Source organism: Pecten maximus, chromosome 13 (assembly GCF_902652985.1).
Source record: "Pecten maximus chromosome 13, xPecMax1.1, whole genome shotgun sequence".
NCBI lineage: Eukaryota > Metazoa > Mollusca > Bivalvia > Pectinida > Pectinidae > Pecten > Pecten maximus.
Window position 1 is genome coordinate 411343 of NC_047027.1, and position 26836 is coordinate 438178.

The 26836-nt window shown below is 34.9% G+C and overlaps 1 protein-coding gene across 1 annotated transcript; it reads right to left on the minus strand.

The window, feature by feature from the left end:
- Positions 1-629: 629 nt before the first annotated feature.
- On the minus strand, positions 630-25178 carry LOC117340853. Its single transcript, XM_033902626.1, has 2 exons — positions 25077-25178; positions 630-2872 (listed from the first exon to the last, which is right to left on the minus strand). Exons 1-2 carry the CDS (start codon positions 25080-25082, stop codon positions 1634-1636), a joined length of 1245 nt encoding a protein of 414 aa, XP_033758517.1. The 5' UTR covers positions 25083-25178; the 3' UTR covers positions 630-1633.
- Between the last annotated feature and the right edge of the window lie 1658 nt (positions 25179-26836).

Below are 26836 nucleotides of genomic sequence, written 5' to 3' on the forward strand. Positions count from 1 at the left end.
TTGGTGGTCTGCAAAGACATCTGAGAAGAAACTTCTTTAATGTAATATTAATTCCAGGTAGTAAAAGTTCAATATTTTCAGTTTCCAAGTCATTTCTCCGAGTAGCTAGTACATTGTTTTTGTACATATATTTATACCACCACCATAATGTGTGTGTCTATCTTATCTGTAAATATTTGAATAAGAGTTAATTTGTATGGCAGTATTAGTATTTTCTTTGCTGAGATGTGTTTAAGTGAGGCATACTATCTCATATTCAGGGAAGTCAGTAGATATAGTATCACCTGTTCCTAAGAGATCGAACATTTAAACATTACCCGATATTATAAGAAGTTGATGATAGATCTGGATTAAAATGAACATTACTCGATGTTATAAGAGGTTGACTTATAATATTCAAACTATGAATAGACTCAATGAATAGAATAAAAAACATCCTAAATGTTATTTAGTAAATTACATCCATAATCAAATATTCTCCTTTAAAACTTCATAGTTACATCAACAACCATTCTTACACATACAATCACACACATACAATCACACACATACAATCACACACAATCAGTCACACATACACTCACACATACAATCACACACATACAATCACACACATACAATCACACAAATACAATCACACACATACAATCACACACATACAATCACACAAATACAATCACACACATACAATCACACACATACAATCACACACATACAATCACACACATACAGTCTCAGTAAGTCTAAGCTAAGTATCGAATTGGTAAGTTCTGAGACTAAATGTGTGATTGTATGTCTAAGTCCCAGAAATAAACAGTAGAACAGTCAAAGCTTACTTTGATCTTAACGATTACGTTAGATAAGTCATGGCCTATATGTATTGTCTTAGGAGAAAATGAAGTATGACAAGGGAGATAACTCTAATCGATAGGTACTGTATACCATAACAACGTAATGTTGTCTGTGGTAAATTAAATATAAACATTCAGATCAATGATTATACAACTACTTGTACAGTTAACAAGATCGATAATCAACCAGTACACACTCCATATAACACAGAAAACCGTCCTACTTACACAGAAACAGTCTACACAGTTAACGACAACTGGACTATATGAGCAAATCCCCACATTGCCAAAGTTTGACGATACAGAAATTGTTTTCGTTTTGCTTTCGTTTCGTACATTACAGGTACCCAGACTTTTCTACAACATCACCAGTGTTTATACAATACAGTGGCACCCCATTGGCTAATATCCAGGATAAACCCCAGTCCATAGAGACATTAGGTCACATTTTGAGAGGAATACAGTGCGACGTAGTTAGAGCACCGGCCTCGTGGCCTCAGGTGAAAAATCCGAGGTATGTGATTCGATGTTCCCACGTGGGTTGTGTTTCTCGAGAAGCTGGGACACGGACCGATGTTTGCTGTCGTGGTTGTGTCCTTAGGTAGGACACTCTTTACCGTATTGCTCTAAATACCTTCCATATGTTTTTCAGTAGGGAAGTCACCTACTACTACATGGGTACCGCCATTATAGTTGCCCTGGCTGTTTATGTCTAATTTCCAGGTTTTAGGGTGAACCCAACAGAGAGTAAATAACAATTCGAGACGAATACACCTTATTTCTCATCCGAGTCGGGTAATTTTCCCGTGGGCGTTGTATTCCCTCGGGGGCCCCAGTAATGGTAAAGGGAAGAAGTCGTGTATAGTATACCGAGAGCACGTGATGACTGCGCGAGGAGTCCAGCAGTAGAGTCCCCCGGGGATATCTCGGAGGTAGGCGGCCACCATACTGAACCCACTGTTGGTGATGACGAGTTTGTCACAGTAAGTCTGTAGAAACAGGAAGTCAAGAAGTTGTTTATAAAAACCTTCACACACATCGCCAGTAAACGCTTGGTCTATATGTGTTAGTCGGCCGGGCATGTCTAAAATCAAGTCTCCTGAGTATTGACTATAGAACCGTTTTTGTATATCAATGTTATCTGTAGCTAGAAACAAGTCATGAGAACGTTTGTCGATTTTCTCTATAAAATCGAACATGATCCGAACTTCCTCTGGAGTTTTCCGTACTATGCTATCCCTAGGGAAAGTGGAACTTCTCCCCATCCGGATGTGGGCACAAAATATTTTGTCTGCTTTTTTGGTTTTGTAAACAGTATTGATCGCTTTGTATAAGAAAGGTTTCGGCTTGAGAAATAATTCATATATATAACGATTTATATCAGCGAAGTGGAGTGTTGATATCCATGGGACGTACTCGTCAATGTGGAGAAATTTTCGAAACTCAGGCGTTATGTCCCAGTTAATCCGAAAAAAACTGACGCGTTTGGTAAACAGGGCCTTTATGGGTTGTGTGGAATTGGATCTTACCAACAGACTCATGAGTGGCTTGACCTTGTCGTTCATGTAATCATAATATTGGGAAGGTTCGTGATCTAACAAGGTCTTATTGTACCTCCAATCATAGGACTTAAAATCGAAGTAGTCCTCCAGTTTACAAGGATTGTCAAAATTGATAAGGAAAGTTCTGTTGGTCAGTTTTGCCAGCACGTACGTACACAATATACCGGTCAGTCTGTCTGACCAGCCGCCACATGACTTGTTATGTCTATGGCTACAGTCGTACACTAGGTAACCACCTGTACCTCGACCTTCCTTTTCCGGTATCATCAGTTCCGGTCCCGGTTCCGTTATCAGTGGTTGTAGCATTAGTGGTGCCTCTTGCCGAGGTTCCGGTTTACGAGGTTCCGGTTTACGATGGGTATCAGATCCGGTAATTGTAGAGAAGTTTGTTGTCGCCAGCCACAGGATAACACCACCCAGGAAGCAGAGAGCAGACATCCAACACAACTTGTTGAAACTCTGAAATGAAATTATAGACAAATTTATAGTCACTTATCATTTCTTATCAGTTATAATCTGTGTTCTGGAGCATCAAGTGGCAGCGGGGGACATTATGCCAGTTTCTAGTTTTTTATAAAATAGTTACATTGTTATAATATAGATTTTCATTTGTCCGTAAAGTACCATGTTTATTCGATTTAAGTATTTACCATCACAATGAGATGTAAGGAACGTAATCAACTATCTACCTTTATATTGGACCTGAACATTCTCAAATATTAAAAAACACAACTAGTTCCCTGTCCACACCACAATTTAGATAATTTTAAAAAATAGTTCCTTGCTTAAGTTTTGTTACATTTTCGACTACCAGTTTTCACTGTAATGAAGTACGACGTGACACCTTTATATTCCGAATGCCTCAAGTCCGAAGTACTGATAATTCACAGGTACAATAGTCCGAGGCTCCAATAGTCTGGGGGTCCGATAGTCTGGGGGTCCGATAGTCTGGGGGTCCGATAGTCTGGGGGTCCAATAGTCTGGGGGTCCGATAGTCTGGGGGTCCGATAGTCTGGGGGTCCGATAGTCTGGGGGTCCGATAGTCCGAGGCTCCAATAGTCTGGGGGTCCGATAGTCTGGGGGTCCGATAGTCTGGGGGGTCCGATAGTCTGGGGGTCCGATAGTCTGGGGGTCCGATAGTCTGGGGGTCCGATAGTCTGGGGCTCCGATAGTCTGGGGGTCCGATAGTCTGGGGCTCCGATAGTCTGGGGGTCCGATAGTCTGGGGGTCCAATAGTCTGGGGGTCCGATAGTCTGGGGGTCCGATAGTCTGGGGGGTCCGATAGTCTGGGGGTCCGATAGTCTGGGGGTCCGATAGTCTGGGGGTCCAATAGTCTGGGGGTCCGATAGTCTGGGGGTCCGATAGTCTGGGGGTCCAATAGTCTGGGGGTCCGATAGTCTGGGGCTCCAATAGTCTGGGGGTCCGATAGTCTGGGGGTCCGATAGTCTGGGGGTCCGATAGTCCAAAAATAGGTAAATAGTAAACAAGAGACCATGGGCCTTAACGCTTAACCCTTAAACGTTTTGAAATATTTAAGTTAATTCAATTGATTATTTTTAGCCCCGCCTCTCAGGCCTCTGGGGGAACAGGACCACATAATTCAAAACTTTGGTTGACCTTTGGCCATGGAAGTGTCCTGTCGAATTTCATTGAATTGGGTTCAGCGGTTTTGGAGAAGAAGTCGAAATTGTAAATTGTTTACGGATGCACGAGTCTGGGGCATTGTGACTTCCTTGCTTAAAGACAAAGGCATTGTGACTTCGTCTCAGATGACCTAAAATGCTGTTAAGTTATATCGATAAGGCACATTTTATCACAAATTAATATCAGCATTCCGCAAAATTATTACTTGAATTATTTTTTTGAAAAATCCTATTTTTAAAAATCAGTCATTATTTTATTACAGTTTCAATGCTTCAAACAAAACATTCATAGATAAAGTCTTGGCGCGAAACAAAATAATAGTAAAGGCACGAATAAAAAGAGGGGGGGGGGAGTCATGCGCAGAAAAAGCTCTCGTGGTGTAAACACAAGAAGTAGGAACAGGAAGTAAATACGGCACACGTTATACAGTGATAGTAAATACGGCACACGTTATACAGTGATAGTAAATACGGCACACGTTATACAATGATAGTAAATATGGCACACGTTATACAGTGATAGTAAATATGGCACACGTTATACAATGATAGTAAATACGGCACACGTTATACAGTGATAGTAAATACGGCACACGTTATACAGTGATAGTAAATATGGCACACGTTATACAGTGATAGTAAATATGGCACACGTTATACAGTGATAGTAAATATGGCACACGTTATACAGTGATAGTAAATACGGCACACGTTATACAGTGATAGTAAATACGGCACACGTTATACAGTGATAGTAAATACGGCACACGTTATACAGTGATAGAAAATACGGCACACGTTATACAATGATAGTAAATATGGCACACGTAATACAGTGATAGTAAATACGGCACACGTTATACAGTGATAGAAAATACGGCACACGTTATACAATGATAGTAAATACGGCACACGTTATACAGTGATAGTAAATATGGCACACGTTATACAATGATAGTAAATATGGCACACGTTATACAGTGATAGTAAATATGGCACACGTTATACAATGATAGTAAATACGGCACACGTTATACAGTGATAGTAAATATGGCACACGTTATACAGTGATAGTAAATACGGCACACGTTATACAATGATAGTAAATATGGCACACGTTATACAGTGATAGTAAATACGGCACACGTTATACAGTGATAGTAAATACGGCACACGTTATACAGTGATAGAAAATACGGCACACGTTATACAATGATAGTAAATATGGCACACGTTATACAATGATAGTAAATATGGCACACGTTATACAGTGATAGTAAATACGGCACACGTTATACAATGATAGTAAATATGGCACACGTTATACAGTGATAGTAAATATGGCACACGTTATACAATGATAGTAAATACGGCACACGTTATACAGTGATAGTAAATATGGCACACGTTATACAATGATAGTAAATATGGCACACGTTATACAGTGATAGTAAATATGGCACACGTTATACAGTGATAGTAAATACGGCACACGTTATACAGTGATAGAAAATACGGCACACGTTATACAATGATAGTAAATACGGCACACGTTATACAGTGATAGTAAATATGGCACACGTTATACAATGATAGTAAATATGGCACACGTTATACAGTGATAGTAAATATGGCACACGTTATACAATGATAGTAAATACGGCACACGTTATACAGTGATAGTAAATATGGCACACGTTATACAGTGATAGTAAATACGGCACACGTTATACAATGATAGTAAATATGGCACACGTTATACAGTGATAGTAAATACGGCACACGTTATACAGTGATAGTAAATACGGCACACGTTATACAATGATAGTAAATACGGCACACGTTATACAGTGATAGTAAATACGGCACACGTTATACAGTGATAGTAAATATGGCACACGTTATACAGTGATAGTAAATATGGCACACGTTATACAGTGATAGAAAATACGGCACACGTTATACAGTGATAGTAAATACGGCACACGTTATACAATGATAGTAAATATGGCACACGTTATACAGTGATAGTAAATACGGCACACGTTATACAATGATAGTAAATACAGCACACGTTATACAGTGATAGTAAATATGGCACACGTTATACAGTGATAGTAAATACGGCACACGTTATACAGTGATAGTAAATACGGCACACGTTATACAGTGATAGTAAATATGGCACACGTTATACAATGATAGTAAATACGGCACACGTTAGACAGTGATAGTAAATATGGCACACGTTATACCATGATAGTAAATACGGCACACGTTAGACAGTGATAGTAAATACGGCACACGTTATACAATGATAGTAAATACGGCACACGTTATACAGTGATAGTAAATATGGCATACGTTATACAGTGATAGTAAATATGGCACACGTTATACAGTGATAGTAAATATGGCATACGTTATACAGTGATAGTAAATATGGCACACGTAATACAGTGATAGTAAATACGGCACACGTTATACAGTGATAGTAAATACGGCACACGTTATACAATGATAGTAAATATGGCACACGTTATACAGTGATAGTAAATACGGCACACGTTATACAGTGATAGTAAATACGGCACACGTTATACAGTGATAGTAAATACGGCACACGTTATACAGTGATAGTAAATACGGCACACGTTATACAGTGATAGTAAATATGGCACACGTTATACAGTGATAGTAAATATGGCACACGTTATACAGTGATAGTAAATATGGCACACGTTATACAGTGATAGTAAATACGGCACACGTTATACAGTGATAGTAAATATGGCACACGTTATACAGTGATAGTAAATACGGCACACGTTATACAGTGATAGTAAATATGGCACACGTTATACAGTGATAGTAAATACGGCACACGTTATACAGTGATAGTAAATATGGCACACGTTATACAGTGATAGTAAATACGGCACACGTTATACAGTGATAGTAAATACGGCACACGTTATACAGTGATAGTAAATACGGCACACGTTATACAGTGATAGTAAATACGGCACACGTTATACAATGATAGTAAATATGGCACACGTTATACAGTGATAGTAAATACGGCACACGTTAGACAATGATAGTAAATATGGCACACGTTATACAGTGATAGTAAATATGGCACACGTTATACAGTGATAGTAAATACGGCACACGTTATACAGTGATAGTAAATATGGCACACGTTATACAGTGATAGTAAATATGGCACACGTTATACAGTGATAGTAAATACGGCACACGTTAGACAGTGATAGTAAATATGGCACACGTTATACAGTGATAGTAAATACGGCACACGTTATACAGTGATAGTAAATACGGCACACGTTATACAATGATAGTAAATACGGCACACGTTATACAGTGATAGTAAATATGGCACACGTTATACAGTGATAGTAAATACGGCACACGTTATACAGTGATAGTAAATATGGCACACGTAATACAGTGATAGTAAATACGGCACACGTTATACAGTGATAGTAAATATGGCACACGTTATACAATGATAGTAAATACGGCACACGTTATACAGTGATAGTAAATACGGCACACGTTATACAGTGATAGTAAATACGGCACACGTTATACAATGATAGTAAATATGGCACACGTTATACAGTGATAGTAAATACGGCACACGTTATACAGTGATAGTAAATACGGCACACGTTATACAGTGATAGTAAATATGGCACACGTTATACAATGATAGTAAATACGGCACACGTAATACAGTGATAGTAAATACGGCACACGTTATACAGTGATAGTAAATACGGCACACGTTAGACAGTGATAGTAAATATGGCACACGTTATACAATGATAGTAAATATGGCACAAGTTATACAGTGATAGTAAATACGGCACACGTTATACAATGATAGTAAATACGGCACACGTTATACAATGATAGTAAATATGGCACACGTAATACAGTGATAGTAAATACGGCACACGTTATACAGTGATAGTAAATACGGCACACGTTATACAGTGATAGTAAATATGGCACACGTTATACAGTGATAGTAAATATGGCACACGTTATACAGTGATAGTAAATACGGCACACGTTATACAATGATAGTAAATATGGCACAAGTTATACAGTGATAGTAAATACGGCACACGTTATACAATGATAGTAAATACGGCACACGTTATACAGTGATAGTAAATATGGCACACGTTATACAGTGATAGTAAATACGGCACACGTTATACAGTGATAGTAAATATGGCACACGTTATACAATGATAGTAAATACGGCACACGTTATACAGTGATAGTAAATACGGCACACGTTATACAGTGATAGTAAATACGGCACACGTTATACAGTGATAGTAAATACGGCACACGTTATACAGTGATAGTAAATATGGCACACGTAATACAGTGATAGTAAATACGGCACACGTTACACAGTGATAGTAAATATGGCACACGTTATACAGTGATAGTAAATATGGCACACGTTATACAATGATAGTAAATACGCCACACGTTATACAGTGATAGTAAATACGGCACACGTTATACAATGATAGTAAATACGGCACACGTTAGACAGTGATAGTAAATATGGCACACGTTATACAGTGATAGTAAATACGGCACACGTTATACAGTGATAGTAAATATGGCACACGTTATACAGTGATAGTAAATATGGCACAGGTTATACAGTGATAGTAAATATGGCACACGTTATACAGTGATAGTAAATATGGCACAGGTTATACAGTGATAGTAAATACGGCACACGTTATACAGTGATAGTAAATATGGCACAGGTTATACAGTGATAGTAAATATGGCACAGGTTATACAGTGATAGTAAATACGGCACACGTTATACAGTGATAGTAAATATGGCACACGTTATACAGTGATAGTAAATAGGGTTAGTTTGCTTTATGTGAAGATTCATTTGGTATACAACGCTCACTTCGGGGCAGTTTGGTTTTTATTTATCAGAAAACAATTAAATTGCGTTGACCAGACCACTCAAAATGGCGCCGTCTTGTGAAGCTTGACGTTGCAAGAACATAACGTCAAATATAATACTACTGATCCCGCAATTTTGACACAACGTTTTTTTTTTCTTTCGGTTTTTGATTTCACTATTTTCGTATATACATATTGTCATTTATCCATGTTACAAATTTATCTATTTTCGGACTATCAAGTGTTCGGACTATTGGGCATTCAGGATACGAAGCAGTCATCTTCGTTTTCAACAACATCCGCGTGTTATTTGTAAAACCTTAAAATATTGACCATAAGCTGAGGCTTTATTAAGGCTATCTTATTTTTGAAGTCGTTTTCCCCGTAAGGCGAGTAAGGCGTGTTTACGATACCGTCCTACTTTCAAAACTGTTCATCGGTGAAATAAGTCATTGATAGATAATACTCGTCGTTACTAATTACAGGGAATAGTCAACGCTTCTTAATTACTCAAAATCAGTAATGACATTTACCATCCAGGACGAGATTAGATCTACAGGCTCGATTGATTATTCAACTTTAAGCCTTAATTACGGCTCATAAGTATGTACAAAGACACATCAACTTCAACAACATATATACAACATGTAAGTTAGGTGATGGAAAACAATGGACTTAACTGGTGATAGGAATATATATAGATACAATAATACATCTATAAATAGATACAATAATATATATAGATACAATAATACATCTATAAATACATACAATAATATATCAATAGATACAATACTATATATAAAGATACAATAATATATCTATAGATAGAATACTATATATATAGATACAATAATATATATATAGATACAATAATATATATATAAATAGATACAATAATACATCTATAGATACAATAATATATCTATAGATACAATAATACATCTATAGATACAATAATATATAAATAGATACAATAATATATAAATAGATACAATAATATATCTATAGATACAATAATACATCTATAGATACAATAATATATCTATAGATACAATAATATATAAATAGATACAATAATACATCTATAGATACAATAATACATCTATAGATACAATAATATATAAATAGATACAATAATACATCTATAGATACAATAATATATAAATAGATACAATAATACATCTATAGATACAATAATATATAAATAGATACAATAATATATAAATAGATACAATAATATATAAATAGATACAATAATACATCTATAGATACAATAATATATAAATAGATACAATAATACATCTATAGATACAATAATATATAAATAGATACAATAATATATAAATAGATACAATAATACATCTATAGATACAATAATATATCTATAGATACAATAATATATATATAGATACAATAATATATATATAGATACAATAATATATGGGGCAAAGAAGTAATTCAAACAGTGTAAACAATAAGGTTTGTTAAATTTTCGATGCAATCCGCCCCTTTATCAAAACACAAAAAATCACAAGTACAATCACATAATATATATAAGAAGTATATATTATTGCCCCATATAATCATTACAAGTAATTCGTATCCTCCATACATTTATGTGAGGATCCAGTGTTATCTGGATTATACTGTTTATATTACTTCTTTGATACAATAATATATATATAGATACAATAATATATATATAGATACAATAATATATATATAGATACAACAATACATCTATAAATAGATACAATAATATATCTATAGATACAATAGTATATATATAGATACAATAATATATATATAGATACAATAATATATATATAGATACAATAATATATATATATATATAGATACAATAATATATATATAGATACAATAATATATCTATAGATACAATAATACATCTATAGATACAATAATATATCTATAGATACAATAATACATCTATAGATACAATAATATATAAATAGATACAATAATATATATATAGATACAATAATATATATATAGATACAATAATATATAAATAGATACAATAATATATCTATAGATACAATAATACATCTATAGATACAATAATATATATAGATACAATAATATATATATAGATACAATAATATATCTATAGATACAATAATATATAAATACAAATTAAACTTTGTTTAATGTCATTTATATATGTTCCACTTTATCATGTCATTTATATTATGGATTATTCCATTCGTAATTATTTCAAGTTTTTGTGCATCATATGGATGCTGACCATTTTAGAATTTGAAGTGAGGTGATTGGCTAAGGATGCAGAGTTAGTCTGCTTCTATTTATAGCTCCTATATAAGTACAGGGCCACTGGTCGCAGAGGTCAGAGGCCGCTGAGATATGGAGGAACAAGGTCTGTACACGTTTGTTTATTTTTATAATTAGTGTACATGTTTACTAATTATAGTTTAGCTGGAAGCTCTATATCTTTTGTGTACTTATATGTCGTGTACATTAACTTGTTCATCATGACGAACGTTGTAGTTATTGGGCATAGCTTTGTGAAACGCCTTGACCGCGCGCTCGAGGGTTCATGGACGAACCTCGGATTTCAAAACAATCCCAGGGATATTGTTGTGTCGTGTTTCGGTAAAGGAGGTGGTAAGCTGACTGATGTTTACACACGAAAGATATCCGATATTATATTGGAACAGCAGCCTGGATTAGTTTTACTCCAAATTGGTGGTAATGATTTGGATTGCCCAAGTTTTAATAGTGTCAAGGACTCGCTCGTGACCGACTTGTTATCAGTGGTTGAATGGCTATTATTTGGACTCTCAGTATCAAAAGTCGGCATTCTGCAATTGTTTTATCGGAGTCGTACAAGACATGTTCCAGTTCGTCAATATAATGAAGCAGTGGACTTCATAAATGCGAATTTGAAAGTGAAATGTGGGGTCACGGACAAGTGTTTTTTCTGGCGTCACAAAGGTCTCAAAGATGGCGTCTTTCCTCATCTTTCTGGGGACGGAGTTCATTTGAATACGTCAGGGATGCAAAGGTATATCCTCTCGGTCAGAGGAGCGGCGCTGTATGGCTTAAGATCAGACAGTGGGCGTATCTAAATTTCCGTATATGGTAAGCTTTGAATATTAATTACCTTCTGTTTACAGCTAGCGCACGCGCTCGGTGGTTGTTTACTTCGATAACTTCCGCCCAGGTCGTTCAGTCTGTTACGGAAAGTTACAAGCTAACAGGTAGTTCAATTATCTTACCGTTTACTGTATAATGCATTACATGTCCGTTAAATCGTTATCGCTCCGGGATTTTACTCATCCCTTAGTTTTCATCATTAAACGACATGAATTTCTTACAATACGTCTTCTCGACTTGAAGACCTGAAATTGTAGATGGTCTGTATGATGAAAGGGACGTAACTCGCGTTTTCAGTGTATGACTTCTCTAAAAGGCCCTATAGCTATTAGTAAATCTGCAAACTCAACTTCTGATGAATAAAACTTTGTATATCATGATAAGTCAATCTTAACTCTCATATCTTAATGTGATGCACAAGATAATACTGATTATCAGTTTGATAATTTTCAATGTTATATTTTGAGATTTAAAAAGTAATTATGCCTTGTTATTGTTAAGGTAATTCTCATTAGACTTATTAGCTAGTGAAAATGGTTTGAAAATAAAGAAAATAAAGAAATTACTTGGACATTTGGATTTCATACAAGTTGGTATCCATTTGTATGTTGGTAATTCATGAATATTTTTAAAGCATACAGGCCTAGGTCTATAACATTTATTTGAAGAATTTACAGTTTTGATATCTCGGTGGAATGCCTTGTATGATTATGCCGGGGGAATACCTGGTTGGCTGGGGGAATTCCCGGCTTTTCAGTTTTGTTATAATCATAGAGATAAGAAGCATGTCCATACTGCTGGAATTTCCAGTTTTATTCCCGGGGGAATGCCCGGAGTATACTGGGGGAATGCCCAGTACGATTATCCCGGGGGAATGCCTGGACTTTCTGGGGGAAATCCCAGTTTTACTTATACCAGGGGTATGCCTGGATTAGCTGGGGGAATTCCCATTGTTCAAAATATCAAAATGATATGGCATATTTTGCCATATATTCGTTGGTGTTCAATATGATAATGACTTTCGAGAGAGTTTTTCAAACTTTCTTTTTCATAAATGTCATTATCTAGGATTTAACCATCATCATGAAATTGGTTCATGTATTGGACTGCTCTTTTTCGCATTGTAATTACAGGTAATCCTGGTTCTGTGGGGCCTATCAGAAGATCTCGGCGACGGGCAGCTCAAAATCACACTTTGATTGCAAACAGAAGTGAGGGCAATGCACAACCGGTGGGGCGCCGTAGGCGCCAAACAGCTAATACTGCCCCTGTTTCCTCAGCACATACACAATCAGCAGCTGCTTCTGGGAGTATAACAGCACCAAACAACACAGTGTCCATCCCAGAACTTGCTGCACAACTGTTCCAGTATATGCAGGAGGCAGGTTTCTCAATAAACCCTCCACCAGCACATGTGAATGCCATAAGCAGGCCAGATGAGGACATTGCTGTGGCGACACCAGAGGTCCAGCTCCCCCGAACGGTAGCCCCGGTGCTTACATCAACACCAGTCCCAGCAATGGTTACAGCATCACCCAGGGACATCAGTACAAACACACTGAACTTCCCGTATAGTTCACACATCATTCCTGCTGCCGCAGCTGGATCGGGAAGTCAGGTGGCAACTCAGCCAATTATTCAATCTGTACCTGAAGCCAGACTACAACCTCAACAAGTGCCTCAAACAGTGACTCAACCGATTAACTTTCCAGGACCTAATGGCAATTCGCGGACACAGCCAGTGTCTTTTTCAACGGTTTTCCAGGATGTAGCTGGTGAGACCCCTAATATCACTTCTGTAAGCATTGCCCGACCTCTTGACATGTTTATTGATGTAAAATTAAAATCAAAAATTTTCAACAATGAGTATGTGGACTTAAGCTTATTGCTTAAGAAAACATCACATCAGCAAGACTCCTTGAAATTTGAAATGCAAGGACAGCAATTAGTGTTGAGCAATAACAATAAAGGTTTCACCATCAAATCCATTGAACAGTGGATCTCAGCTTTTCATATTTTTGTTGCCATTTATGTTCAGGCACATCCACAGGCTGCAGCAAGCCTAATGAAATATGCTGATATCATACAAACACTTTACAAAAGGTCGGGCATTGCCGCTGCGATGCACTATGATTCTAATTTTCGAATGTGGCATCAACTTTATCCATGTTCACCTTGGCACATGCCACACTCCGAGTTATATATGGAGGCCACTGCCATAGGCCTTCGTGCACTCTGCCCACAGCAGCCCTTTCAGGGCACCAAGCCTAACACGCGTAAAAAAGTGTGTTGGGCTTACGACAAGCATGGCAAGTGTGCAAAGGGTAACAGATGCAAATTCTGGCATGGGTGTGGTGTCTGTGGCGGCAGACATCAACAGAGAAATTGTCAGAACAACCCCAAGCCTGACAACCAGCAACCAGCTGGATCAGGTGCATCTCAAAATCAATCCAGTAAACCACAACGACCACCGCACCAAAAGTAATTCATTACCTACCCCAATTTTGGTTGATAAATTTTTTGAATATTTACAAGGTTATCCCCCTTTGAAATTCTCATTTTTAGAGCAGGGTTTTTTGAAAGGTTTTAAGTTACAATATGAAGGGCCTAGACTTTTTCGTGATGCAAAAAATCTCAAATCAGCACTAGAAAACATTAACATCTTGAAAGTAAAAATTCAAAAAGAAGTTGACAAAGGTCGTTGCAATGGTCCTTTTCTTCAGCCACCATATACTAATTTACAAATTTCTCCTTTAGGGTTAGTACCTAAAAAAGAGCCAAACGAATACAGAGTCATACACCATTTATCTTTTCCTGAGGGCGCCTCAATTAATGATGGTATTTCTCCTGAAAATTCTACGGTAGTTTACCAATCAATTGATAATGCCATTTCGCTCATAAAAAAACATGGAAAAGGGTCGCTGTTAGCTAAAACAGACATAGAATCAGCATTTCGGCTAATCCCTATACACCCGGAGGATTATGAACTTTTAGGTTTTAAAATTGAGGGACAATATTATTTTGATCGGGTTCTGCCAATGGGTTGTTCAATTTCTTGCAGGTTGTTTGAGGCTTTCAGCTCAGCCATTCATTGGATTTTAGACCAGAAGTTTAAGGTGACAGGGGTGGTACATGTCTTGGATGATTTTCTGTTTGTTGGTCCCCAAAATAGTCAAAAATGTCTCGTTGATCTTAAAACATTTCTGAAGTTTTGTTCCGATACATCCATCCCTATCAAACAAAGCAAAACAGAGCTTCCCACAACCTGCCTAACTTTTCTTGGAATAGAATTGGATAGTGTTGAGATGGTCGCTCGACTTCCGTTGGATAAGTTACAGAAAATGCGTGATGGTATACAGTCTTTTTCAAAACGTCGCAAGGTCACCCTTAAAGAACTTCAATCACTGATAGGCTTACTTAACTTTGCTTGTCGGGTAATTCTGCCAGGTCGCCCGTTTTTACGTCGACTTATTGATCTTACATGTGGTTTAACAAAACCATATCACCACAGGAGATTAAACAAGGCAGCTAGGGCGGATTTAGCTGCTTGGGGTATTTTCTTAAATTACTTCAATGGCACATCCATGTTTCTGACTGATACTTGGGAAACTTCGGAACATTTACAGTTTTACACTGATGCTAGCAATGTAGGTTTTGGTGGTTTTTTCCAAACAGCATGGATGTATGGGGAATGGCCACCAGAATGGCAATCTTTCCACATCACTGTTAAAGAATTTTTTGCGGTGGTGCTTGCATTAGAGCTGTGGGGCCCCTCCCTTGTTAATCGCTGTTTAGTTTTTTATTGTGATAATTATGCAGTGGTTGACATTATCAACAAGCAAACCAGTAAAGATGAAGTCCTAATGAGGCTAGTAAGACGTTTTGTAGTGACATCAATGAAACTAAATGTCTTATTTAGGGCACGTCACATACCTGGAAAAAGCAATGTCTTAAGTGACCATCTGTCTCGTTTACAGGTGGACTCCTTTCGCCAACTAGCCCCACATATGGAGGTTCATCCAACACCAATACCAACCCAGTTCATGCACATTTAACCAATATCATTCATTCCTTGCTGATGAAAGCTACATCAGTACAGACTTTCCGTACTTATGATAGAGCCTATACGTTGTTTTGCCAATTTGTTGCTACAGTTTTTGCTGGTACTACAGTCTTACCTACCTCATACAATGTACTGGCATATTTCATAGCACATTTGTTTGAAAGACGTTTAGCTTCGGCTACTATTTCTACATATGTTGCAGCTATAGGTTACATCAATAAGATATGTGGTTACCAAGATCCAACACAATCGTTTCTAATCAAGAAATTACTGAATGCAATACAACGCGGTAGCTACCATTCTGATAGCCGTTTGCCAATTACACCAGATATCCTGGTAAAGATTGTGACATCTTTGAATTTCACTACATCGTCACCTTACCAATATCATTTACTGAAAACAATGTATTTATTAGCTTTTCATGCCTTTTTACGGGTTGGGGAAATGACGCATAGTAGATCTGCTAGCAATAGCTTACAGTTTGAGGATGTTCGAATTATCACCAACTCCTCGGGGTCATTGTGTAATTTGGAATTAACTTTCAATTCATTTAAAGCACATTATAACATCAGACCGATAACACTGGCCATTGCTGCATCTCAAACAAATCAGGCATGTTGTCCTGTTCATGCTATGCAACAGTATTTGCTGCTACGTGGTACACAATCTGGGCCATTATTTTGTTTTCCTGGTCTTGAGGCTATTTCTTACGCGTATTTCAGTGAATGCCTTAAACATTCCCTAAGTTGGGCAGGCCTGTCACACCTGCGTTTGACATCTCATAGTTTTCGTATAGGTGCTGCGAGTTCTGCAGCAGCCCGTGGGGTCCCTGATAACGAAATTCAGCAAATGGGAAGATGGCAGTCTACGGCATTTAAAAGATACATAAGATTGCCTTCAATTTTTGATATGTAACCTTGCTGCAACATATGCTTGACCATTAGTCATGGGGTCTACTGGTCACCATTTGAATTTTGCTTAAACTGTGCTTATTTTTATTTGATTTTAATTTGCTCATGGGCATGGGGTCGATGAGTAAAATTTTTTAACTACAATGGCGTTTTTGTATTGTATACATATATGATTTACAGGGTCTCATCAGCTACTACATAATAATGTGTGCAGAGAATAGTTGTACCAGCTAGAACAATTTTAATAAAATCTGGTACATGACACAAGATTGTGAAGTGTTTTTAACAGTCAAGTGATTTGTTTGTATATATTCATGTTTTGTTCTTTTGAAACTCGGACGTCTTCTAGGCATTGGGTCGGGAAGATTTTTCGAATTATAGTCTATTATGGGCTAATATGTTGCTCAATTATATTATGTTGTTTTGTCGTACTTTTTATTATGCGAGAAACAGAAGGTTTGTGTTTGATATAGAATTCCTAATTTTGGTATAATCATCATGTCAATGGTATGTTGTCATGTATTATTATTAGTACTTTGTATTCAGGACAACAGTTTTTACCAAAATACAACTTTTATTTCCGATCATGGGGTTTAGAAGCACTTCTGAATGTGTTTTAAGAATATTTACTACTGTATTATCACGGAGAAATAAGCTTGGCAAATATCTTGCTAATTCACCTTTGATGTATTAGTTTATATATATATTAGTGATAATCTGTTAGCTTTGCTTTGCATCATTTTGGCAAAGTATTTTAATTTTGCTGACTATATGATGGTTAACATATCCCTCTAAATGGCTGCGGATGGGGGGAGAGATAACCTATCCTTGGGTGGAATTTACCCATGGTTAGGTTATCTCTGTGGCGTTTTGCATATCCCCATCTTAGACTTGATGTAACAATGTATGTAAAATGTCTATATACATTATTGATATCCTTACGTCGTTAATAAAACGGCCTTATTTCAATTCAATTTGGTGTTTGTTAATTTATTATGTGTTACAAGTCTAACAAGCTTGCCATGGGAATAGAGGAATCATCTATAAATACAAATTAAACTTTGTTTAATGTCATTTATATATGTTCCACTTTATCATGTCATTTATATTATGGATTATTCCATTCGTAATTATTTCAAGTTTTTGTGCATCATATGGATGCTGACCATTTTAGAATTTGAAGTGAGGTGATTGGCTAAGGATGCAGAGTTAGTCTGCTTCTATTTATAGCTCCTATATAAGTACAGGGCCACTGGTCGCAGAGGTCAGAGGCCGCTGAGATATGGAGGAACAAGGTCTGTACACGTTTGTTTATTTTTATAATTAGTGTACATGTTTACTAATTATAGTTTAGCTGGAAGCTCTATATCTTTTCCCACCACCTCCCCTTCAATCCACCTAGATCCATGGGGCGTTTTGCATATCCCCATCTCAGACTTTATATTTGTAACAATGTATGTAAACATATTTTTTGATGGGCGTTTTGCATATCCCCATCTTAGACTTGATGTAACAATGTATGTAAAATGTCTATATACATTATTGATATCCTTACGTCGTTAATAAGGCGTTTTGCATATCCCCATCTTAGACTTGATGTAACAATGTATGTAAAATGTCTATATACATTATTGATATCCTTACGTCGTTAATAAAACGGCCTTATTTCAATTCAATTTGGTGTTTGTTAATTTATTATGTGTTACAAGTCTAACAAGCTTGCCATGGGAATAGAGGAATCATCTATAAATAGATACAATAATATATATAAAGATACAATAATATATATATAGATACAATAATATATAAATAGATACAATAATATATAAATAGATACAATGATATATATATAGATACAATAATACATCTATAGATACAATAATATATATATAGATACAATAATATCTATATAGATACAATAATATATATATACAGATACAATAATATATATATAGATACAATAATATATCTATGGATACAATAATATATATATAGATACAATAATATATCTATAGATACAATAATACATCTATAGATACAATAATATATATATAGATACAATAATATATATATAGATACAATAATATATAAATAGATACAATAATATATATACAGATACAATAATACATCTATAGATACAATAATATATCTATAGATACAATAATACATCTATAGATACAATAATATATATAGATACAATAATATATCTATAGATACAATAATATATCTATAGATACAATAATATATATATAGATACAATAATATATATATAGATACAATAATATATATAAAGATACAATAATATATATATAGATACAATAATATATAAATAGATACAATAATATATAAATAGATACAATAATATATAAATAGATACAATAATATATAAATAGATACAATAATATATATATAGATACAATAATATATATATAGATACAATAATATATATATAGATACAATAATATATATATACAGATACAATAATATATATATAGATACAATAATATATCTATGGATACAATAATATATATATAGATACAATAATATATGTATAGATACAATAATATATATATAGATACAATAATATATATATAGATACAATAATATATATATAGATACAATAATACATCTATAGATACTATAATATATATATAGATACAATAATATATAAATAGATACAATAATATATAAATAGATACAATAATATATATATATAGATACAATAATATATCTATAGATACAATAATATATATAAATAGATACAATAATATATATAAAGATACAATAATATATATAAAGATACAATAATATATAAATAGATACAATAATATATAAATAGATACAATAATATATATATATAGATACAATAATATAGATACAATAATATATATATAGATACAATAATATATATATAGATACAATAATACATCTATAGATACTATAATATATATAGATACAATAATATATATATAGATACAATAATATAGATACTATAATATATATATAGATACAATAATATATATATAGATACAATAATACATCTATAGATACTATAATATATCTAAAAGTGTACAAGACAAGCTTGATACCTGTTATACAAATCTAATATTCACCGTGATACACTGTACACAAATTAAAGTTCTATCTCATACTTGATAATTCATGAAAAGTATTATGTTCCCTTTGGTAACACAATTATTCTGATGTTATGGAGACAATGATTTTCCTGGACAGTACATTAATTTACCATAAAGGTCCTGAAAGTTTTATCGTGTGAAGTGACCTGTAAATCTTGGATCTTCTCTAAATATTGACCGACACTGAAGATTCACTCGACATACGTCCGTATTTGTTCCATATAATAAATAATTTACTACTATGCTAAACACTTTGTTAATGCCCCTTAGAAGGACCTTCATATACAGGTCTGAACGTACGCTTCTACAAACAAAATGTAACCATTAACGAGCCTCATCGCTGAGCTATGACACTCATACCGATATCAAACTCTCAGTTTGAGACTATAACCTGTATGATTTCTGACCAATTCCCGATATTTAACACTTGTTCACAGACTGTACCGGTCCTATCAGACAGACCTGGAACATACTTATATTGTAGTACATGATACTCAATGCCCTAATTGGATGGATTTTGTTTTATTTTCTGTATGTTTTCCAGTATTTTGAGTTAAAACCACATATTTTAATGTTGTGTTGGATGAATATAAATTCACTGAGTTTAAATAGAATACAAATATCAAGAACCTTTTGAACTGTACACGATTAAAGTTACTTAAATTTAAATTTTGTCCATATAAACTCAGATAATGTTATTTCTATAAAATAATATGTCGGCCGAGTGAGAACGAGACCTCCAATTGTCGATTACACAGTTAAATCCGACCATTAACAACTATCAGATAGACATCAATATTTATACCACAACATGGACGGAATCAGTTTTTTGCCGAACGGTGACCTCGACGGTGACATCGATGGTGACGATGTTCCACTGTCTCGTCTTAGGGACAAGTTTATATAGTTATTACAAAGACTGTAAAACTGTATGTAATGAATTATACAGACATTGTCTCCAGATTACATGGAGTGGAGGGGGGTTGGGGGTAAATATTCATAAACATTCGTGGAGTGAAGGAGGGGGTCGATATGGACAGTGTTTCTCAGAGTGAAAGGGAATTTTTACTAGGTTTTGATAAGTATTTGGTATTTTATTAACTCATATTTCCTTTAACAAACATTTTTCCAACTACGTGTCTGATATAGCAGGTATGTAACCAATCCTTTGTTGTATTTTATATCAAAACCATCCTAGCTGGTCAGTTGGTCAGTATGAGGAAGTACTGACCACTGATTGACAGATAGATGTTATAGGACTACTGACCGCCCGGATGTAAGTCCCCGTATATATCGTAGACTCGCACCCTTATATCACCTTTACTGTGACAGATTCAGACTCTTTATTTCTTTGTGTTTTACAACACATCAGAGAGACATTACAAAACAATACACTGTAATATAGTATTACAATACACAATTACAAATGTACATGTCCATTACGCTTAACAGTCTCACATACACATATATGTATACGTACACTTAAGTGTTGTTATATGTTATAGAAATGTCATTAACGTCATAATGGCAGTACACAATAGTTCATGTACGTTATAAATAGACTAACATATAATAAATTAAACAATTAAATGGCGTTATTACGTTGTTTTGTCGCTAAATAAAGGAATTTTCCTAGCTTACTCAATTCAGAAACATTTTGAACACATACCAGTTGTATCAACTTAAAAACACTTGGTCTTCTATAATAATATGGCTCAATGTATGTACTTCGAATATTGTTATAAAAGTTACATTTGAGAATAAAATGATATTCATCCTCAATATCATTATCCTGACATAATGTACATATTCTTTGCTCTCTCTGCTGATTTCTGTATCTTCCTTGTTCTTTATTGAGATTGTGAGAGATTAATCTAAATCTAGCTATTTGTTTTTTTATACTGGTCATCTATAGGCTTACACAAGTAGAAGATAGTTTACTTTTAGAAATATCACTAATATTAGATAAAAGTTCCCGTTGATAAACATCAGAAAATCGTTGCTTAATCACATCAAAAGCTATTTTCTCGTTAAAATCATAATTCAATAAATGATTTAATCTTAATTTGTTCAGTTCAGCTTATATTCAATACCCAGCTGTCATTAGATGCTACCCTTTCTTCAAAACATGTTTTTAAAATACAATTATTTGTGACAGCAAGCCACTTTCGGTCAGACAGTCACGATACGTGGGGAGTATAATGTTCCTGTATTGTGGGGACCTTTAGGCCAGACAGTCACGTTCTACCAAATTAGACTACTATTATACGGAGATCACGCGTGACAAGTAGGTTTTTACAGATTACATAGGGATTGGATTTCATTTTATGTTAACCATGCTTTTATGGAGCAATTCCTCTAAGAATATATTCTATGGGGCGCGCTAGAATATATTCTTAGAGGAATTGCTATCCCTATATTTACACTTACGGATGTTGTTTCTATAAGTCTTTGTGATTACAATATTTTTTCTTTGTAAATAAAAAAAATCATATAAAAGTCGGACACAGTGGGAGGAGTCAATTATTAGAACAGCCAATGGTGACGCTTCACAACAAATTGAGACTTTTTTTTCCGCGGTAAAAAATAGTTCTGTTTTTTATTATGATATTAACATAACAAACAAAAACATTTTGATAGATTATCATATTTAATATTGTCAAACATGTTATTTTTATACATTTAACAATGGTAAACAAAGCGTGTTGTTTTATTTTAAGAAACATTTCATCACGCGTTCATCGAGAGTAACAGAAAACAGACCGCGACCGAAGCACTCGAAGTTCAAAGGTCAATGTTTCCATGCAAGAATGGTAAACAAATCGGTCTGGTATTGTTATATAGTGACAAAACTTTGCAAGTGTAAATATATGACAATGACAATTGTTTATTCTCGTAAACATTACAGTACAGAGAATATGATTCATAAAAAAATGGATAACAATGATACATGGTAAAACAGGATGGACATCAGTATTGTGAAGGTAGGGGTGTAATAAACAAGTTAGGGTTCCAGTCGATGGTTCTTTTGTAAAATTTGCACAAAAACACCGACTACAGGTTTTGTTAACTTTTGTATTGTTAACGGGCCATCAACTCTTAACAGGCGACTAGGGCCGATAGAAACAGTATATTAAACAGGCCACTAGGGCCGATAGAAACAGTATATTAAACAGAACAGGCCACTAGGGCCGATAGAAACAGTATATTAAACAGGCCACTAGGGCCGATAGAAACAGTATATTAAACAGGCCACTAGGGCCGATAGAAACAGTATATTAAACAGGCCACTAGGGCCGATAGAAACAGTATATTAAACAGGCCACTAGGGCCGATAGAAACAGTATATTAAACAGGCCACTAGGGCCGATAGAAACAGTATATTAAACAGACCACTAGGGCCGATAGAAACAGTATATTAAACAGAACAGGCCACTAGGGCTGATAGAAACAGTATATTAAACAGGCCACTAGGGCCGATAGAAACAGTATATTAAACAGGCCACTAGGGCCGATAGAAACAGTATATTAAACAGGCCACTAGGGCCGATAGAAACAGTATATTAAACAGGCCACTAGGGCCGATAGAAACAGTATATTAAACAGGCCACTAGGGCCGATAGAAACAGTATATTAAACAGGCCACTAGGGCCGATAGAAACAGTATATTAAACAGGCCACTAGGGCCGATAGAAACAGTATATTAAACAGGCCACTAGGGCCGATAGAAACAGTATATTAAACAGGCCACTAGGGCCGATAGAAACAGTATATTAAACAGGCCACTAGGGCCGATAGAAACAGTATATTAAACAGGCCACTAGGGCCGATAGAAACAGTATATTAAACAGGCCACTAGGGCCGATAGAAACAGTATATTAAACAGGCCACTAGGGCCGATAGAAACAGTATATTAAACAGGCGACTAGGGCCGATAGAAACAGTATATTAAACAGGCCACTAGGGCCGATAGAAACAGTATATTAAACAGAACAGCATTAAAATAGGCTAGTAGGCACTCGTACATTGTATATATTATACAAAAGAATATAAATAGAACAGAATAAAAAACGGCGAACAAAAAGTAATTACCAGAACGACATTAAAATACGTTAGTACCCATACTTACATTGTAAATGTCAAGCAAATAAAAAATGTGGTTATACTTAGTAATTTATGAAAACCGACAATGCCTGATTTTATTATCATAAACTAATAGTGTAGAGAATTACATACGGGACATACATACAAACACACACACATATAAACATTTAATACTGTTACACAAACTATCTCTTGTAGGTATAAGATATTTAATACTGTTACACAAACTATCCCTTGTAGGTATAAGATATTTTATACTGTTACACAAACTATCTCTTGTAGGTATAAGACATTTTATACTGTTACACAAACGATCTCTTGTACACCTGATTTCAAGGACAGCATGCAATTTAACTAGAGTATCTTGATGATTTTAAAGCAAGGGAAGAGACAAAAAATGGGCTATTTTTTTTAAATGAAATTTGGTAAGCAGTTTTGTTAATTTTGGAAAAATCATGCGAAAAACACATGTTACTGGAACACTAGACAGCTGGTGTGGAAGACATGTGGCACAAAACAACTATTCAATAATTCTCCCATTCTTATTCGGAGATCCCGTCTAACAGTCCAGTGTGTATTAATTTTAATTAGTCCAGTAAATACATTAACTATGGTACACCGGACCAGGGTTTAAATCAAACATGTATAATTATATCGGGTTTGATCGAGTCGTACACTTACCTTCATATCGACAGGTTTACATCCACACAACAACCTCCAGTATCAACACTCCGTAGATCCGAACCCGTCAAGGTAATGTGCCGCAAGGACGGAAAACCAACCTGTCAATATTATTGGCAGATGTATCTGTGTTATATTCAAATATGTGAGGTCAAATGACATCTGACCCGGAATACATTCTAACCAATGAAATTGAAGGGTACATAAATTGCCATCTGTGTTTATAACCAGCGTGTTAGTGTGTATGTCTGCCATTAAAAGGCTGTTCAGATTATATTTCGAAACTTGACTCTTTATAGGAAAAAAATACTTTGCCGACGAACTATGCTCGTTCCTATGGCTACTATTATGACGTCATCACGGGTACGCCAGAATTAGTATAATTATATTACTAACATGCCTTACAGGGCGGTACAGTGGATGAGATATGGCGACTTACCTGTTAGGTATCAGATTGATTTTAACAATCGTAATTAATTATCTTATCTAGTCTTAACTAACATGTAGATGATTGTTGATATTTATTCTAAATCTTTACAGTGAACCAAGGTCTACTCAGTAGGGAGATGGATATTTGATCCATTCACGGGTAAATGACTACTGGTAGTTACTAAACAGATATTACAGTCGGAAACTCGGTTTTGAGCAAGTTACGTCGATTTGTTGTTTATTAGATAATGAATTGTAATAAACCGTGATGAAAAATGAATAATAATCAGTTGATCATTATATAATATTAATAAAACTCTCTTTCTATATATATATATATATACTATACATTCCATTCTTGACTAATAACCTGATATTTGTAATAAATGTACTATATAATGGAGACAATTTTGATATAGACTTAAGCCTATATTCGGCTGCCGCATTCGAAGATTAGATAATCTGCAAGGTTATCGATGTTAATGGTTGTATTAGTGAGCGATGTTAATGGTTGTATTAGTGAGCGATGTTAATGGTTGTATTAGTGAGCTATGTTAATGGTTGTATTAGTGAGCTATGTTAATGGTTGTATTAGTAAATGACGTTAATGGTTGTATTAGTAAATGATGTTAATGGTTGAATTAGGTAATATGATATCATTCCTTAACAAAAGATTGAGTAATAAAGACGAGGTTTGAGGAATAACTCCGGTAAATTGTTATTTAAGTAAATACAGAATTTTATTGGACAAAAGATTCACAATTTGGGATCCGAAAAAAGATTACCTGGCGGTTTCTCCTCTTTGTTTGTAATAATTATAAGCCGTCAATACTGGTTTGTTTACATCACAAACTATTGGGTAAATACAACACATATGATTTAAATCTGAAGGTTATCTAGAATCAGTATATACATGTGTATAGAACAAAGACACATAAGGTGTACATATATCGTGATGTAATGTTACAATGAGGAAGTGATCAAAAGCGTCAACAGGAAAATTTACTTCCGCTTACGATTTGATATCCGCTTCATTGGCAATATGATCTCGTATGACAGCAGTGTATTAAGGTTTATTGTCAATATTATCGTATGACAGCAGTGTATTAAGGTTTAAACATTACACCAATTGCTAAAACAGTTTTCTGTATTGTCCGTATATCAGAATAACACGGACATTTAAGAATCAAATTCATCTTCGACATCATTTAGATAACATCCAGTAGTGCCACTGAATATTTTGATAACAACCTTCTTCTATATTTAAATCCTGAGTTGACGGCCGAATTAGGAATTTCTTTTAAGTAACCTTTCTTTAATGGTCTCCATCA